General features: G+C 47.8%; 1 protein-coding gene across 1 annotated transcript in view; it reads right to left on the bottom strand.

The window, feature by feature from the left end:
* The window catches only part of kcnip2 (potassium voltage-gated channel interacting protein 2), a 211,443-nt gene extending 193,435 nt beyond the window's left edge, over window positions 1-18,008 (bottom strand). The window contains exon 1 of the mRNA XM_033034090.1: window positions 17,450-18,008. Coding sequence (XP_032889981.1) covers window positions 17,450-17,519 — 70 coding nt within the window. The 5' untranslated portion in view covers window positions 17,520-18,008. The remainder of the gene's footprint in view (window positions 1-17,449) is intronic.
* Window positions 18,009-19,853: the final 1,845 nt, after the last annotated feature.

Raw genomic sequence — 19,853 nt, 5'->3', positions numbered from 1 at the left:
ACATACAGTGACAGTTACGAATGACTCAGAAAACACTAAACATTAATGATAATAAGACATTAATGATAAAACACCATTGATCAAGCATGTGAACCAACAAAATACCAGATCAAAGGGAGGCTACAGATTTTTGGCTGTTGAGTAGAGCAACTACTCATGGATAAAAACTGATTTTATGTCTGGCTGTGGCAGCTTTGACAATCCGGAGTCGCCTTCCAGAGGGAAGTGATTCAAAGAGTTTGTGGCCAGGTGAGAGGGGTCAGAGATGGTCTTGCCCGCTCGCTTCCTGGCTCTTGCAGTGTACAGTTCATCAATGGAGGGAAGGTTGCAGCCAATAATCTTCTCTGTACAGACAGCACCCGTAGTCAGGATCGAATCTGGGTCTCTTGCGCTGTACGGCAGCAACCCTACCACTGCACCACTGTTCCGCACTATTTCTGATTTTCTTTGATCTCATGATTCAATGCGCAGGGTTGGGATGACGGGTAAATTAATAAATTATTTCCCCGAGTACAAAAAAGGAGCCCGCACAAATGCAGAGTGCTGAAAAGGTATGAACAAGGGATCTTGTGGATTTATCGGCTGATAGACTTTATTTTAGACTTTACAGAGATACAGTGCAGAAATAGGCCCTTCAGCCCACCGAGTTCATGCCGACCAGCGATCACTAGCACTATCCTACACACTGGGGACAATTTACAATTTTCCCAAAGCCAATTAACCTACAAACCTGAATATCTTTAGAGTGTGGGAGGAAACCGAAGCATCCGGAGAAAACACACGCGATCATGGGGAGAACGTGCAAACTCCGTACAGACAGCACCGCTAGTCAAGATCGAACCCGGATTACTGACGCTGTGAGGCAGCAACTCTCCCATAAAGCCCTCACTGTGCTGCCCAAGATAATTCACTGGGAACAGTGCTGTGTGCCTCAGCCTAGTGGAGCTCTACAAATCCCTGCAAACTGTAGATTTTTATCCTATCTTGGCTTGAATTCCTCGCAATTCTGAAATATTTTCTCTCTGGTTGCTTGGCACTGATCATCGCCCAGGGTGAGAGGTCAGGTGGGCCAGCTGTACAAAGCCAGATGGCCATTAATTACAGCGAGCCAGAGGCAGTCAGATAGCAGGAGCAATCCAAAAAGTTCCATCAATCAGACTTTGTGTTCAGGGAGCTCCCATCAAAGAGGGATCCCCTGCATTGGCTCCCATTAACTGAGGAGCTTGCAGATGAATTTCCCAACACGCTAACTGGCTTAGAGTTTTATTCTGTTCTTTTGAACCTGGATCGAGTGGATGTGGAGAGGATGCTTCCACTAGTGGGAGAATCTAGGACCAGAAGGCACAGCCTCAGGATAAAAGGACATAACTTTATAGAAAGTTGACGAGGAGGAATTACTTTAGTCAGAGGGTGGTGAATCTGTGGAATTCATTGTCACAAACAGCTGTGGAGGTCAAGTCAATGGACATTTTTAAGGCGGAAATTGACAGATTCTTGATTAGTAAGGGTGTCAGGGGTTATGGAGAGAAGACAGGAGAATGGGGTTGAGAGGTCAAGATATAGATCATCCGTGATTGAATGGCGGAGCAGATTGATGGACCAAATGGCCTGATTCTGTTCCTGAAACGTCTGAATTTATGAACCTTTTAATCTGTTCTTGCAAACGAATTTGTTTTCTGGTATCAGATAATATTCTTTTATGATTTCAGTTTAGATAAGCAATGAAGTCAAAAAGCATCCTGACTTTTTAGTTTAATTTAGTTTTATCTTTGTCACATGTACCAACATGCTTCTAAAGCTTTGTGTACGCTATTCCACAGTACAGTTATACCGGACATGGATACAATCGGTTCAAACTCAAGTACAACAGGAAGAGCAAAGGAGAAGTTACAGAGTATAGTTCTCAGCATTGTAACACATCAGTTCCACAGACAAAGTCCAATGTCCGCAATGGGGTAGAGGTGAATCGGACAGTACCCTAGCTCATGGAAGGACCATTCAGAAACCTGATAACGGAGAAGAAGGAGAAGCTGTTCCTGTTTTTAGTTCTGAGCATTATCCCTCAATTTTCATATTCAATCTATAAGGCTCCGAAATCCCATTTTATTTTTTAAATCGCATTTTCGTTATCCACAGATGGGCGGCGCAGCGGGTAGAGCAGCTGATTCACAGCGCCAGAGAACCAAGTTCAATCCTGAGCTCCGGTGCTGTCAGTGTGGAGTTTACACATTCTCCCTGTGACCATGTGGGGTTTCTCCGAGTGCTCTGGTTTGCTCTGGTTTCCTCCCACATCCCCAAGACACGCGGGTCTGTGGTTTAATCGTCTCTCTGTAAGTTGCGTCCAGTATGTAGGGAGCGGATGAAAAAGTGGGATAACATTGGACTAGTGTGAACGGGTGATTGATGTCAGCGTGGACTCGGCTGAATCTGAACCTGAATTTTGAAGTCGGCAGGGCAGTACTCTGCATATCGCCAACTTGGACAATTGTAACATTTTTATCAAGCCAATTAACCTGTGCATCTTTGGAGTGTGGGAGGAAACCGGAGACCTCGGAGAAAACCCACACAGATCACGGGGAGAACGTACAACCCCCATACAGACAGCACCCGTAGTCGGGGATCGAACCCGGAGCTCTGGCGCTGCATTTTGCTGTAAGGCAGCAACTCTACTGCTGTGCCACCGTGACTGCCATGCTGTAACCTTCAATCAATTCAAAAACTTCAACTCCTTTAAATCTCTTTCCTACCTGTAAGTATAGATCTATCATACTCGACTTCAAGCTGATTACATCTACATATGGTATATCGGATAGCGTGCAAAACAAAGCTTTTTCACTGCAACTCGGTACACGTGACAATAATAAACCTAAACTGCCCCTCGTGTGTAGGGAGTGAACCTCGAACTAGTGTGGATGGGTGATCAATGGTCAGCGTGGACTTGGTGGGCTGAATGGCCTGTTTCCATGCCTCATATTCAATCAATCAGCCTACACCTCCATTTAAACCTCTCTGTTTCTTAATTCTGTAAAAACATCTCTGGGCTCATATTGATTTGGTAATTCATGTAAAATGGCCAATATATATTCAGGTCCATATCCTGATTTTTATTTCCAAGCTACCGATGTTGGCTATTTCACACTTGCTTTGCCTTTCACTTCATCATCCAATCTTTGAACAGCACAACCAGGAGTTGGCCATTCAAGCTCTCGCCCCTGTTCCACAATTCAACAAACCCCTTTTACCTCAGTACAACCTAACTATAGTAACCCATTTTTTTAGGCAACTGTCGAAGCAGGTCGCCGAAAAACCGATGGCATCACAGCGACAACCTACGATAGCAGCTATGTCAGGAGAAGTCAAGCTACGCTCATTGACGTCAAACCCACTGTCGCCGAAAAATTTTCAACATGTTGAAAATTTAGCGGCGACCAGAAAGACGCTACAACTTTTTGCTCGACTAAGGAGACGACTCCCGCCGACCACCAGCGAACATGTGGCGACAAACTAGCCTGTAGTTGCCTAACAAATCGCTTAAGTGGGACAGGCCCATTATTCTTCAATACTTTTAATATCTGAACACCGATTTGGGACACAAAAGGGTGGCACAGTGGTGCAGCGGTAGAGTTGCTGCCTCATAGTGCCAGATCCCCGGGATCGATCCCGACTATGGGTGCATGTCTGTACGGAGTTTGTACGTTCTCCCCGTGACCGCATGGAATGTCTCCAAGTGCTCCGGTTTCCTCATGCACTCCAAAGACGTGCAGGTTTGTAGGTTAATTGGCTTTAATTGTCCCTAGTGTGTAGGATTGTGCTAGTGTACGGGGTGATTGCTGGTCGGCGACGACTCGGTGGGCTGAAGGGCTTGTTTCCGTGCAGTATCTCTAAAGCGTCTAAGGTCTAAAAGACTGCAGATGCTGGAATGCTGAGCAAAAAATAGAGTGCTGGAGGCACTCAGTAGGTCAGGCAGCGTCTGTGGAGGGAAATGGACAGACAATGTTTCAGTTCAGAACCCTTCTTCAGGCCTCTCTGCATTAATTACACTCCATGGCTGAATAACCAAAATCCTCTCAGTTGAAGAATTTGAAAACCTCGTCACCCCAGAAGAATTTCTTCACACTGAAGAAGCATCCTGATCCGAAACATTGTCTGTCCATTCTTTCCACAGATGTCACCTTTACTGTAGAGTTTAGGCTTTAGAGATACAGTGCAAAAAACAGGCCCTTCGACCCACCGAGTCCATGCCGACCAGTAATCACCCCGTACACCAGAACTATCCTACACACCAGGGACAATTTAACAATTTTAATGAAGCCAATTAACGTACAGACCTGTAGGCCTTTGGAGTCTGGGGGGGAAACCGGAGCACCCAGAGAAAACCCACTCGGTTACGGGGAGAATGTACAAACTCCGTACAGACAACACCCGTCGTCAGGATTGAACCCGTGTCTCTGATGTAAGGCAGCAACTCTATCGCCTCGCCACCTTGCGGCCTTGTTCGCAAAGCAATATCACATTCATAGAGCATTGAACAGTACAGCACAGGAAGGAATGGGCCCTCCAGCCCATATTGACTGGGCCATGTTTGGTGCCAGGTGAAACTAACATTCCTTGCCTGCACCAGGTCCATTTCCCTCCCTTCCCTTTCCATCCGTACATATCTGAAATTCTCTAAATATCACCATCGTATCTGTTTCCACCACCGCCATCCCAGTGTGTTCCAGACACCCGTCATTCTCTGTGTAATTAAAAAAACTTGCCCTGCACATATTTAAACTTTGCCCCTCCCACCTAAAACCTATCCCCTCTGGACTTTGACATTCTACCCCCCGGGACAACGATTCAGACTTTCTACCCTATCTCTGCCTCTCGTAATCTTTCATACTTCTGTCAGGTCTCCCCTCAGCATGTGAAACTCCAGAGAAAATAAGACCAGTTTGTCCAACTTCTCTGTAGCTAATACCCTCATCCTGGCAGCATGCTGGCAAGTCTCCGCTGCACCCTCTTCAAAGCTTCCACATCCTACATGTAATGAGGCGGCCAGACAACTGCGCGCTACACTACAAAGGCAGCCGAACAGAAGCCCTAAAAAGCTGCAATGTGACTTTCTGAGTGTAATACTCCATGCCCCAGCCGATGATAAACAAACCGTACACCTTCTTTATCACTCTATCTAATTAGTGTGGTATTGCTTTATATCCTTTTTTATTTGCTAAAGGTTATTACATGGGTTGTAACAGGGGACAAAGCTTTTCATGCAGCTTTACTTAATGAGAACACTTATTGATGTGCACAACAGGATTATAACCCAATGTGGAATGGGAAACGTTCAACAGAGGAATGAAAGGCAAGATTCAGAAAGTGAATGAAAACAAAATATATAATTGGTATCGTTCTTTGTTGAGATGAATCTCTTTCAGGGCAATCTCTGTGGCAGCCTTCCTGTTTCCATTATCCCCTTCCACTGAGACATCTTTGTTTAAATCAAACTCCACGTGTGACCGAGCTGACTGTGCACTCTTTTCTTGAGAGATACAGCATGGAAACAGGCCCTTGGGGCCACCGAGTCCATGCCAACCAGCAATTACCCAAACACTAGCACTATCCAACACCTTAAGGCCAATTTTCAAATGCCAATTAAACTGCAAACCTGTACTTCTTTGGAGTGTGGGAGGAAACCCGAGCACCCAGAGAAAACCCACATGGTTACAGGGAGAAAGTACAAACTAAGTGCAGACGGCACCTGTAGTCAGGGTAGAACCCGGGTTACTGGCACGGTAAGGCAGCAACTCTACCGCTGCGGCACTCTCTGCAAGGACTAGTGGCCATTTGTTTCTCCCACAATGAGCTCCTGCCAGGCTCATTCCAAATTAAATATGGAGATAGACACAAAAATCTGGAGTAACTCAGCAGGACAGGCAGCATCTCTGGAGAGAAGGAATGGGTGACGCTTCGGGTTGAGATTCATCGCAAATTAATTTCCGTTTCCATCCCTGGGTTACAACTGATGAACGGAAAGGCATTGCAACAGTCCGGGACATTGAGGGATATGGATCATATGCAGGCAGATGAGATGAGTTTATCTTTGGCATCATGCTTGGCACGGCCATTGTTGGATGAAGGTACTGTTCCTACGCTGTGTTGTTCTTCGAACCGCCGCTGCTCGTCCCCTGAAGACCAGAGGCCGACCGGGAAGACGGAGCCGGCGATGATGACGGACTTGAGGGGCGAGGAGTGAGGCGGGTAGGAGAGGCGAGGGAGCAGGGTTCCGGCCAACCGCACCCTCGAGGATGGCCGCGGGAGGCCCATTCCGGGAGCAAAGGTGGACAGGGAGGAGAGGGTCATGGGTTCCAGGTCAGCCAAGGAAGGCAATGGCTGGAGGCCCTTGCAGCAGCCTGGGACTCGCCTGGATGGGGCACCGCTCATAAGAACTAGAGTGCGGACTGGACTTTGAAAATGGCGCCTCTTGCATGTGGGTTCAGTAGACCATTTCTGTACACTTGCTAATCGGGGACGGTATGGCAATAGGCAATACGCCACCGAACTGTTTGTAAGAAAACAATTTCACTGTGCATTTACACTTCACACATGTGGCAATAAAAGCATAATTGAACCATTAAAGCAGGGAGAGGCAAGAGCAAAACTCTCAAAGCCATTCTGGAGTTTGAAGAAGGGTGCTGACCCAAATCACTGCCTGCCCATTCCCCTCTACAGATGCTGCCTGACCCGCTGAGCTATTCCAGCACTATATGTTCTATTCCAAACCTTTGGTTATTTTATTATAAAACAAGCTGGGCACGTTGTTCCTTTCCTAATGCTGCTGGAGTTAAGAATTAAACCGTTATATAACATTTCACAGGCTAGTTACATGAATATTTCATAAAATGTATTAAATAATAGAAAGTTCTCATTGCCTGATGCAGTTTACATTGAAACATAGAAAATAGGTGCAGGAGTAGGCCATTCGGCCCTTCGAGCCTGTACCGCCATTCAATATGATCATGGCTGATCATCCAACTCAATATCCTGTACCTGCCTTCTCTCCACACCCCCTGATCCACATCTAACTCCCTCTTAAATATAGCCAATGAACTGGCCTCAACTACCTTCTTTGGCAGATAATTCTACAGATTCACCACTCTCTGTGTGAAAACTACTTTACTTTAGACTTTATAGATACAGTACGGAAATAGGCCCTTCGGCCCACCGAGTCAGTGCCAACCAGCATTCACCCCGTACGCTAACACTATCCTACACACTAGGGACAATTTTACAACTTACCAAAGCCAATTAACCTACAAACCTGTATGTATTTGGTGGGTTGGAGGAAACCCACGCGGCCACAGAGTGAACGTGCAAATTCTGTACAGACAGCGCCCATAGTCAGGATCTAACCCGGGTCTCTGGCGCTGTAAGGCAGCAACTCTACTGCTGCATCACTGTGTCACCCTTAAGTTCCTGAATGAGCAACTAAAATACCAGCTGGTGATTATTAAAGCCGTCACCATCCCCAGTGGGACAATGCACATGACAACACAAGTAGATAGAGTGGTAGAGACGCATGTGGCATGCTTGCCTTTATTGATTGCATTGAGTGTACAGTTCAGGCAGTCACCATGCAGCTTTATAGGACTTTGGTCAAGCTGCTTGTGGATCATTGTGTACAGTTCTGGTCGCCCCATTACAGGAAGGATGTGGAGGCTTTGGAAAAGGTGCAGAGGACGTTTACCAGAGTGATTCTATGGATTAGAATGTATAAACAGCAAGGAGAGGTCGGACAAGCTTGGATTGTTTTCTCTGGAATGCCAGAGGTTGCAGGGAGACCTGATACAAGTATATAAAATTGTGAGAGGCATGGACAAGATGGATAGACAGCCCAGGATGGAAATATCAAATACTAGCTTTAATATTTGGGGCGACAGATGGCACAATGGGCTAGGTGTTCGGCTGGCGACCGGAAGGTGGCCGGTTCGAATCCCGCTTGGAGTGCATACTGTCGTTGTGTCCTTGGTCCCACCTTTGCCTGTGTGTGAATGTGTGTGAATGTGTGTGAGTGATTGGTGGTGGTCGGAGGGGCCGTAGGCGCAGAATGGCAGCCACGCTTCCGTCAGTCTGCCCCAGGGCAGCTGTGGCTACAGAAGTAGCTTACCACCACCGAGTGTGACTGAGGAGTGAATGAATAATGCGATGTAAAGCGCCTTGAGTATTAGAAAGGCGCTATATAAATCCCATCCATTATTATTATTATTATATGAGAGGGGAAATATTTAAAGGAGATGTGCGGGGCAAGTTTGTTTTACACAGAGGGTGAGATAAGAAGATTAGAATAGGTATGAAATGTGAAGCCAGAGGAAGGGATAGAGATGGAAGGGGTGGAGTGGAGAGGGGGAAGGGAGAAATGGGTGCACAAACCGGTGGGGCACAGGGAAGGGAGAGGGAAAATAGGGGTGGGGGTGAAGGGGTGATGGTGTTTGCAGGTTAGTTACCTAAACTTGGAGAATTCAATGTTGATTCTCAGAAATGGGATTAGGTTACATAGCACTTATTGGTCAGCATGAACTTGATAGATCGAATGGTCTCGTGCAGTGAATTTTATCATTCAATGAATATTTCATATTTTCTAAAAGCACGCAAGGCCTGACTGTTGTCTTTTCAAATAACCTTTGCCGCCCCGAGTTGACACCACTCTTGTCTCAACTGTTTCCCAAAGTGTTTGTACTCCGAGCCTTCACTGGGTCTTGAACCTACCATAGAGTATGCCCACTTTCATCGCTAGAACTCACTCAATGATGCACCTGGGTGCAGTGAAATTCTTTGTTTTTGCATTCAATACAGTAAAGTATTGATTGTATAGAGTCGCCCCATGCATCTGGCGCTGACAAAGTTACAAGGTACTCATTAGAGTCCCGATGGTCCCTCTTTGTTCTTGCCGCTCCCCCCCTCTCCAGGACCCCCCTTGTCCTTGGCAGCCCTCCCCTCGTTGGCTTCCCCCTTGTTCTCAAAGCCTCCCCAACCCTGCAAGGTCCCTCTTTGCTCTCAGTGCTACCACACTTCGCGAGGTCCATCCTTGTTCTCAAATCCCCCCCCCCCCCCCCCCACCACTGGGACCCCATTGTTCTCATCGGCCCCCCTCCGGCAGGTCCCTCTCCGCGACCTGTCCTCGGCACGTCGTCTCTTCACTGCTCCATTGGGTCCATCTCCATAGGGCGAGTCTCCATGTAGTTAAAGACTCCCACCACTGTTCTAGTTAATGTTAATAGATCATAATAGAAATTAAGCATGTCTCTAACGACTCTCACAGATGCACCAGAGAATGCATAGTATCGGGCTGCATCACAGCTTGGTTTTGGAACAGCTCTGCCCAAGATTGCAAGAAACTGCAGGGAGTTGTGGATGTAGCCCAGTCCATTAGATAGACCAGACTCCCAACCATTGACTCCATCTGCACTTCATGCTGCTTTGAGAAAGCAGCGAACTTGGCCTTTCCTTTTCCTCCGCACTCCCATTGTCAGAAGGTACAGACTCTTGAAGGCGCGCACCACCAGACTCAGGAACAGCTTCTTCCCCTCTGTTATCAGACTTCTGAATGGACCTTCCGTAAGTTAGGGTACTGTCCCATTCACTTCCACTCCTTACAGACATGGACTTTGCCTGTGGAACGATGCTCGGAGCTACAACACTATATTCCACACTCTGAAGCTTCCCCTTTGCTCTACCTATGGTACGCGAGTTTGACGATTGTATTTACGTATAGTATTACCTGATTTGATTGGATAGCATGCAAAACACAGCTGTTAACGTTACATGTAACAATAATACCCATACACCTAAACAGAGCACAATTTAAAACAAGAAATTCTCACTGGTGCCTTGAGTAAACATTCCTCCCGATGGATTATGTCTTTTCTTTCCCTAACAAAGAGATTTTATTCTAACAATCACAGTTGAAAGAACTGGAAAGATCAAAGCTGCCCGGCAGTTTAGAAACATCTATCAATCAACAGATTACAACATTATCATCCGTATCCTCGACGCATTCGATGACCATCGTTCACAGAAGGCTTCAAGCATCCCTGTGGACACTGCGTGCTCCCACTCCAGGGACATGCGGGTACGGATGGAGGCCCGGAAGAGGGGCCGGCAGTCGACTCGGGCAGAACCCTAGACTGCCCGCCGCCTGGACCACCTTGGCCGGGCCCTGGAACAAACCGACAGAGAGATTCTGCCACCCCACACCGACTGACCCTCCAAACCGGGAGACCAAAGATCAGGAGCGTGGGCCTGAAATGCAGCCAATGTACTGTCTATGGTTGCACTACAGTTTTGCAATATTCTGGGTACATCGTATTCCGGTTATCAATTTATTCCATTATTGATTATTATGCATTTAATTGAAGGTATTGCATTAATCCTGTAAGAATTTCATTATTACTTTGCCGGTATATCTGACAATTAAACACACTCCACTCTCGACTCTCACGACTCTCGACTCCCCCATCCCACACAACGCAAGACAAGTTAATTGGCAATTTAGTAGAACTCAAATTGTGGAAACCTACTCTGCAAAACAGGGCAGCGCGGTGGAGCAGCGGTAGAGTTACTGCCTCACAGCGCCAGAGAACCGGGTTCGATCCTGACTACGGGTGCTGTCTGTACGGAGTTTGTACGTTCCCTTTGTGACCCACGTGGGTTTTCTCCGCGTGCTCCGGTTTCCTCCCACACTACAAAGTCGTGCAGGTTTGTAGGTCAAACTTGTAATCAGTAAAATTGTAAATTGTCCCTAGTGTGTAGGGTTGATTGACTGATATTTTATTATTAATTTGTTGGATTTTTGGCTTCGGTAAAATTATTTGTCCTATATCGGTACACTGTGAACGGCTTGATTGTAAGACGTTAGACTTCATAGATACAGCGTAGAAACAGGCCCTTTGGCCCACCGAGTCCACGCCGACCAGCGATCCTCCCGTACACTAGCACTATCCTGCACAATAGTGACAATTTACTATTTTACCAAACCCAATGAACCTACAAACCTGTACATCTTTGGAATGTGGGAGGAAACCGGGCCACCAGGAGAAAACCCACGCGGTCACAGAGAGAAGGTATAAACTCTCTACAGACAGCACCCGTAGTCATGATTGAACCCCGGTCTCTGGCACTGTAGGGCAGCAACTCTCGATGCACCAGTGTGAAGCCATTAAATCTTTCCGCTGACTGGATAGCAGGCAACAAAGGCTTTTCCCTGTATCTCTGTCCATGTGACAATAATGGACTAAACATGGACCCTTGGTATCCCAAGCCAAGAACAAGTTACCTACAGCTCCTGCTATACTGTACAAACACGTAGAGAGATGGCCACAGTATGTATTCATTTGTTCACCATGAGGCCCAGCCTTATTGCCCATTTCCACAGTGCAGACTGTGACAAATCAACCACATTGCCACAGGTTCATAGTCACATACGACAAGGACAGCAGGTTTTCTTAGAACATAGAACAGTGCAGCACATGAACAGGCCCTTCGGCCCACAATGACAGTGCCGAACATGGTGACCAAGACCACTAGTTTCCACTAGTGGGAGAGTCTAGAACTAGAGGCCATAGCCTCAGAATAAAAGGACGTACCTTTAGAAAGGAGATGAGGAGGAATTGCTTTAGTCAGAGGTGGTGTACCTGTGGAATTCATTGGCATGTCATTGGGTATTTTTAAGGCTGAGATTGACAGGTTCTTAATTAGTACAGGTGTCAAGGGTTATGGGGAGAAGGCAGGAGAATGGGGTTGAGATGGAAAGATGGATCAGCCATGATTGAATGACGGAGTAAACTTGATGGGCCGAATGGCCTAATTCTGCTCCTAGAACTTGAACTCTTATCTGCCCGCGTATAATCCACCTCTCTCCATTCCCGGCATATTCTTATTTTATAACACAAGGGTGTTGACAGTACTCTGGTAGTTTCACTATCATTGCTCACATTCTATCGCAAACCCATTGAGTTAAGGCAGTTTACAACACAGCAGTATGAATATTGATTTCTTCAATTTCAAGTAATCCTTGCATCCACCCTCTCTCCGTCCCTCCCGACCCTAGTGATCCCACTAGTTCCACTTTCATCCCAGATACATAGATACATTGATAATAGGTGTAGGCGTAGGCCATTTGGCCCTTCGAGCCGCACCGCTATTCAATGTGATCATGGCTGATCATTCACAATCAGTACCCGGGCCGTTCCTGCCTTCTCCCCATACCCCTTGATTCATTTAGCCCTCAGACCTCTATCTAAGTCTCTCTTGAATACATCCAGTGAATCGGCCTCCACTGCCTTCTGAGGCAGAGAATTCCACAAATTCAAAAGTTTTTCTTTATCTCAGTTCTAAATGGCCTACTCCTTATCCTTAAATGGTTGCCCCTGGTCCTGGACTCCCACAACATCAGGAACATGTTTCCTGCCTCTAGCTTGTCCAATCCCTTAATAATTTAATATGTTTCTATAAGATACCCTCTCATCCTTCTCAATTCCAGTGTATACAAGCCCAGTCGCTCCATTCTTTCATCATATGACAGTCCTGCCATCCTGGGAATTAACCTCGTGAACCTACGCTGCACTCCCTCAATAGCAAGAATATCCTTCCTCAAATTAGGAGACCAAAACTGCACACAATATTCCAGGTTTGGTCTCACCAGGGCCCTGTACAATTGCAGAAGGACCTCTTTGCTCCTATACTTAAATCCTCTCATTATGAAGGCCAACATGCCATCCGCTTTCTTCACTGCTTGCTGTACCTGCATGCTTACTTTCAGTGACTGATGTACAAGGACCCCCAGATCCCGTTGTACTTCCCCTTTTCCTAAACTGACACCATTCAGATAATAATCTGCCTTCCCGTTCTTGCCACCAAAGTGGATAACCTCACATTTATCCGCATTAAACTTCATCTGCCATGCATCCCACTCATCCAACCTGTCCAAATCACCCTGCATCCTCATAGCATCCTCTTCACAGTTCACACTTCCACCCAGCTTTGTGTAAATGGAAAATTTGCTAATGTTACTTTTAATTCCTTCATCTAAATCATTAATGAATATTGTAAATAGCTGCGGTCCCAGCACCGAGCCTTGCAGTACCCCACCTATCACTGCCTGCCATTCTGAGAGGGACCCGTTAATCCCTACTCTTTGTTTCCTGTCTGCCAACCAAAATCCCTACTCTTTGTCTCCTGTCTGCCAACCATGGCAATACCCTTCCCTCAATACCATGTGCTCTAATTTTGCCCACTAATTTCCTGTGTGGGACCTTATCAAAGGTTTTCTGAAAGTCCAGGTACACTACATCCACTGGCTCTCCCTTGTCCATTTTACTTGTTACATCCTCAAAAATTCCATAAGATTTGCCAAGCATGATTTCCCCTTCGTAAATCCATGCTGACTCGGACCGATCCTGTTACTGCTATCCAAATGAGCTGCTGTTACATCTTTGGTAATCGACTCCAGCATCTTCCCCACCACCGATGTCAAGCTAACTGGTCTGAAGACAGAACCAAAGTACCTGTTCAACTCATCTGCCATTTCCTTCTTCCCCATAATAAATCCACCCATTTCTGTCTTCAAGGGACCACACATAAGCAGGACCCAAATCCTGTTTTTTTCACTGTTTCACTCATTAGTTTCACTCGGTAACCGCTTCTCCACAGCCAACAATGGACCATTGTGGGCTTCACCTTTCCACGATCATCCTTGCTGGCTTTGATTTGTCCTTTTGCATTACCTTTCATTCATTTGTTCTCTGTCTGATGAAGAGTCTCGACCCCAAACGTCAATATGCCTTTTCTCCAGAGCTGCTGCCTGAGTTATAGACGCTAAATTACTCCAGGATTTTGTGTCTATCTTCGCTGTAAACCAGCATCTGCAGTTCCTTCCTACACATTGAGTTAAGGACTTGAATTTAAACCTCCGACGATACAGTCTGATTCGAACTCTTATCACGGGCTAATGATACAAATCAATGCATATCGGTGCTAGCAGCGAAAGCGCGGGGATAACGCGCCGCCAAGATTGGCGCGTTGTATCTAATCTTTGGTAGGGAGTAGAGGATTGAGACGGGTCAAACAGCGAGGGTGAAATAGATACGAAGTCGCAACTACAAGGGTACATAAGAGGCTGTAGATGCTGGAATGGTGAGTTAATAAAAACAATACACATAAACAAAGCGCTGGAGGAAGTCAGCGGCTCAGGCAGCATCTCTGGAGAAAAGGAATAGGTGACCTTTCGGGTAGGAACCCTTCTTCAGACTTTCCTCAGTATTTAGAAGAGTCACGACCCGAAACGTCATCGATTCCTTTTCTCCAGAATTGCAGCCTGACCCGCTGAGTCCGAAGAATCCCGACCCGAAAAGTTGCCAATCCATGTCCTCCAGAGATGCTGCCTGACCCGATGAGTTACTCCAGCACTTTGTATCCATTTGCGGAAACCAGCATCTGCAGTTCCTCGTTTCTACGAGTTAATCCAGTACTTTGTGTTTCCAGCTTTGAGTCTGTCCCGGGTCTCAATTGTGATAAGAGTTCGAATCAGACTGTATCGTCGGAGGTTTAAATTCAAGTCCTTAACTCAATGTGTAGGAAGGAACTGCAGATGCTGGTTTACACCGAAGGTAGACACAAAATCCTGGCGTAATTTAGCGTCTACAACTCAGCAGCATCTCTGGAGAAAAGGCATCCCAGGCTGAGATTGAGTGTGGTGGGACAGGACCAGGTAGCGAGTAGATCTAAACTGCGCCTTCCACAAATCTCCTTCAAAACAGACAGCACGCAAAGTGCTGGAGGAACTGAACGAGTCAGGCAGCAGCTGTGGAGGGAATTGAACAGAGCACAGATGCTGTCTGACCCACAGAGTTCCTCCAGCACTTTGCATTTTACTCAAGATTCCAGCATCTGCAGTTCCTCGTGTCTCCTCCAACACTGGGTACAACATCGAACGTAACTAAAATAATTCAACCATTCGAGTAGACAAATCTGACAAGGGTTTCGACCCGAAACGTTGCCTATTTCCTTCGCTCCATAGATGCTGCCTCACTCGCTGAGTTTCTCCAGCATTTGTGTCTACCTTCGATTTTCCAGCATCTGTAGTTCCTTTAGACCATTAGAGTATTGTGTTCAGTTCTGGGCACCAAGTTATAGGAAGGATGTCAAGCTGGGAAGGGTGCAGAGAAGATTTATGAGGATGTTTCCAGCAATCAAGAGTCTGAGGTATAGGGAGAGTTTAAGCAGGTTAGCACTCTATTCCTTGGCAGGAGGATGATGTGATCTTATATAAGTGTACAAAATCATAAAAGGAATAGACCGGGTAGACACACATAGTCTCTTGCCCAGAGCAGGGGAATCGAGAGCCAGAGGACATAGGCTTAAGGTGAGGGGGGAGATTTAATAGGAACCTGTGGGGTAACTTTGTTTTTACACAGAGGGTAGTAGATGTATGGAACGAGCTGTCGGAGGAGGTAGTTGAGGCAGGTACGTTTAAGAAACATTTAGACAGGTACATGGATAGGATAGGATATGTTTCAGGGATATGGGTCAAACGCAAGCAGGTGGGGCTAGTGTTGGTCGGCGTGGACAAGTTAGGCCGATGGGCCTGTTTCCACGCTGTAAGACACCATTAGCTTATACTGTGGGTGAGTGTGCTGGCTATTCGTTGTTGGTAAGTTACACAGGACGGTACAAGAGATTCAGAGCACGTTTAGTCCAGAAGAGATCAGACCAGTTGGCCGAGAGGAAACGTGGGCGGGAAGGCGACCCCAGATCTTGCTCGGAGTTCCGCCAGCACGTCCTATTCCAACAGAGGGAGCAGATGCCTGTAATCACCCTGCAACAGATGACAGCGCGGTGCTTCCTCCGACCTGGCCCCGGGACTGGCACTTTACAGAGAGCTGCGGACCGGCGCTCAAACCTCGTCTATGGGAAGGGCAGGGAGTTGTGGAGATGGGTAACAGGGGGTTGGAAGGGGAGAGAGTTTTAGGGAGGGGACGGAGAGGGAGTAATTGGAAAGGCGGGGAGTGTTAGGGGTAAAGGGTGATCAGAAGGGCGGGGGATTTTAGGCAGGGGTGGGGAGGGGAGTAATTGGATGGGAGCGGGGGATGTTTTGGTGAGGGGAAGGGGTGCAAGGGCAGAGAATTGTAGGGAAGGTTAGGAGAGTTATTGAAGAGCGTGGAGTTTGGGACATGGGGCGAGCGGGGTTGGCTGATTGATTGATTGGAAGGGCGTGGAGTTTTAAATTGAGCGAGGAGGAAGGGGAAGGGGCTTGGACCTTATTCGGTGTGCCCCACCAAACCCCGGTGGATGTCCACAACTGGGTCTTGCTCGGACTGAGCCCCCCCTGTCCATCTTCTGTTCCGGTCTCGAACGCCCCACCCTTCCAGCCAAGCACCACGACACAATCCTCCCCCTCCCCAGTACTACATTCCCCTCCCAACCACTCCCCGCTCCTCCCATCCCAACTACTACCCTCCTCTCCTCCTCCCTAGCCACTCCCCTCCTCCTCAATTCACTGCCATCCAATGACTCCCCGCCCCTCACCACCCCCCCCCCTTCAGTATCCCCCCCCCCACCACCACTGTCCTGCCCTTGCCCAAAACCCATCGCCCACCAATCACTACCTTATCCCAAAACTCTCCACCATTCCAACCAACTTCCTCCCGTCAACATTTAACCAAACCAACAATCCCCTATTCCTTCCCAAGACTCCCACCCTTCCAACCCGCTCCTTCCACCCAACTTCCAACCAACGGCATCGCTCCCCCCCCCCCCCCCCACCCTTCCAACCAGCAACCCCCCTCCAAATCTTCCCACCATCCTCTTAGCCAGAACCAGCCGATTCAACAAACTCCTCTCTCCCCCCCCCCCCCCCCCCCACTCCCATACTTTTTGTAAACCAGGCATCTTTCCAAAAATGTCCCGATGAGGGTTTTCACCCTGTCTTGTGCTCACGAGTATAATCATTGATTACTGGAGGCTCCTGAATAACACAGAGGGAATTTGGAGCCGCTTCCTACCCAAGGCGACACCTAATGGCTTTGCAGTTGGGTGTTGGCACAAAGTATGGAGCAAACATCGCCACCCCCACCGCCCCAAAGAATTGACCGTCCGCCCTCCACTCCCCGAAAACCTCCCCACCCTTCTTTCAAAATACTCCAGAACCCGTGCCAGATAGCGCCCGTGGAGTTCAGGAATGGGTCGAGTCAAGGTGCAGTCGGGACCAATCAAGTCCAATTTCATTCGAACTATAAGCCTGGGACAGCGACGACGGGAGACAGCAACAGTCCGCACAATGTCACGGCAGGCAGGCAGTCAGCAGCAGCAGACAACTGGCCGGATTACAGCATGCAAACCCCCCACAGAAACATGTCCAGCAAGCCCACACTCTCAAGCACATTCCGCTCAACAATGTATTCTGAACCCGACTTACCGGGTAGCTGGTCATACCCGTCCATGTCCCTCTGATCCGTGACGCTGGACTTCTTGGTCTTGCCTTTCATAATCTCTTGAGAAGGCAGCGGAAGGGAAGTGGGAGAGGAATATCTGTCAACTGTGCTTTTAAATTAAAGATTGGAAAGCAAAGAGCGTGTTAGCGCCCAGCAGCCGCTGATGCCGAATCTCTACCAATTGAGAATTTTGGAGGGAGGGGGGGAGCAGCGAGAGAGAGAGAGAAACTGGGTGGAGAAAATTGGGGGTTAAAGTGGATCCATGGTTGAGTAATTCCTGGGAATGTTAACTTCCCTGCGATAGAACCTGTCAGTTATTTCCCGAGGTGCTGTGTGGAGAAGCAACACTGGTTCCTGTTTAGACAGCAGACTGTGGAGAGATACAACACGGGTCCGTGTGTGTGTGTGTGTCTCTCTCTCTCTCCCTCCCTCTCCCTCTGCCAATCGCGTTGATCTTCAGCCAGCAAGAAGCAGTGGTTGTTTTTGATCTCACGGCGCTCTCTCACATATCTGGCCCGGCTTCCACTGTCTTTTCATCCTCCCCCCCCCCCCCCCCCCCCCCCCCCCCCTCCCCCTCCCCCTCAAATAGATGTTTTCTTTAAACAGTGCCAACTCCTGGTTTGACTTTTCCCCGAGCGTTTGTCCGCCTCAGCGTTAGACTTGCCTCCTTCCTTCTTCCTACATCACCTCTCAGGTTTTTGTGTGTGGGGAGAAAGAGAGAGAGAGAGACTCTTACTTTGGCGTCCGGCGTGTCTCAGTTTTCTTTAAACCGATTGAGGACGCGCGGCTGAACAGAGAAGGGGGCAGGCGTACAGACATCACAGAGGGAGAGAGAGGGTTGGTGGGGGGTGGGGAGAGGCTCGGGGATAGAGTAACATGTGTAATATATAATTATATATATATATATATAGAGAGAGAGAGAGAGAGAGAGAGAGAGAGAAGCGGACACACACACACACACAGTCAGTTCAAGGCGCGGGTACAGAGAGGGAGAGAACTATGAATAGGTACAGATATATACATCGGCACAGCGAAGGAGAACAGAGAAACAGTCATACTGAACAGAGATACCGAACATACAGTCATCCACCACAGAGATAGTCATATTGAACACATATACAGTTGAAAAGAACAGAGATACAGGCATACTGGAACATACAGTCATACTGTCACAGACGAGGATGTTGCCAGGATTAGAGGGTGTAAATACCACCGACCTTGGTTGTGTGGCAATTAAATTATTTCAATTCAATAGGGAGAGGTTGAGTAGGCTGGGTCTCTATTCCATGGAGCGTAGGAGGATGAGGGGAGATCTTATAGAGAGGTAGACAAAATCACGAGAGGAATAGATCGGGTAGATGCACAGAGTATTTTACCCAGAGTAGGGAAATCGAGGACCAGAGGACATAGGTTCAAGGTGAAGGGGAAAAGATTTCATAGGAATTCGTGAGGTAACTTGTTCATATAGAGGGTGGTGGGTGTATGGAACAAGCTGCAGAGGAGGTAGTTGAGGCTGGGACTATCCCATCGTTTAAGAAACAGTTGGACAGGTACAGGTTTGGAGGGTTATGGACCTAGAGCGGGCAAGTGGGACTAGGGTGTCTGGGGCATTGTTGGCCGGTGTGGGCGAGTTGGGCCGGATGGCCTGTTTCCACACTGTATCACTGTGACTCTATGACCGTGGAGGCAATGTTATTGGGTATTTTTAAGGTGGAGATTGACAAGTTCTTAATTAGTACGGGTGTCAAAGGTTACGGGGAGAAGGCAGGAGAATGGGGTTGAGAGGGAAAGATAGACCAGGCATGATTGAATGACGGAATACGCTCGATGTGCCTAATTGTAAATGAGAGCGTGGCCATGGTGGTATGGGCCCATCTGACAATGCAAGGAACTGCAGATGCTGCTTTACCAAAAGGGACACAAAGTGCAGGAGTAACTCAGCGGGTCTGGGCAGCATCTCTGGAGAACGGGATAGGTGACGTTTCGGGTCGAGACCATCTGGAGAACAGTTGCGAGAAGCGGTGGATTGAGCGCTGGTTCCTGAAACCCGGGTTCTGTCCGAACTATAACTAGAGCTGGAAGCCACGGGGAACAGGATAGTGGTTCAGGAAAGTGTTGAGGATACACACATGGCTGTGGCAGGTCTGAAGAATGGTCTCGACCCGAAACGTCACCTATTCCTTTTCTCCAGAGATGCTGCCTGTCCCGCTGAGTTACTCCAGCTTTTTGTGTCTATCCTTGGCTGTGGTAGCGAGTCTGGGTCTGAACATGGTCAAAGTCCCAGATAGCAGCAGGAACCACGGATCGGGAAGCAGTGAAAGAGGGTCTGACAGAAGTCCTGTCGGAGACAAAGCAGGCATACTTTGAGGAGATTTTGCAGTGGATTAA

Source organism: Amblyraja radiata, chromosome 15 (assembly GCF_010909765.2).
Source record: "Amblyraja radiata isolate CabotCenter1 chromosome 15, sAmbRad1.1.pri, whole genome shotgun sequence".
Classification (NCBI taxonomy): Eukaryota; Metazoa; Chordata; class Chondrichthyes; order Rajiformes; family Rajidae; genus Amblyraja; species Amblyraja radiata.
This window is presented reverse-complemented; position numbering and strand designations above follow the sequence as displayed.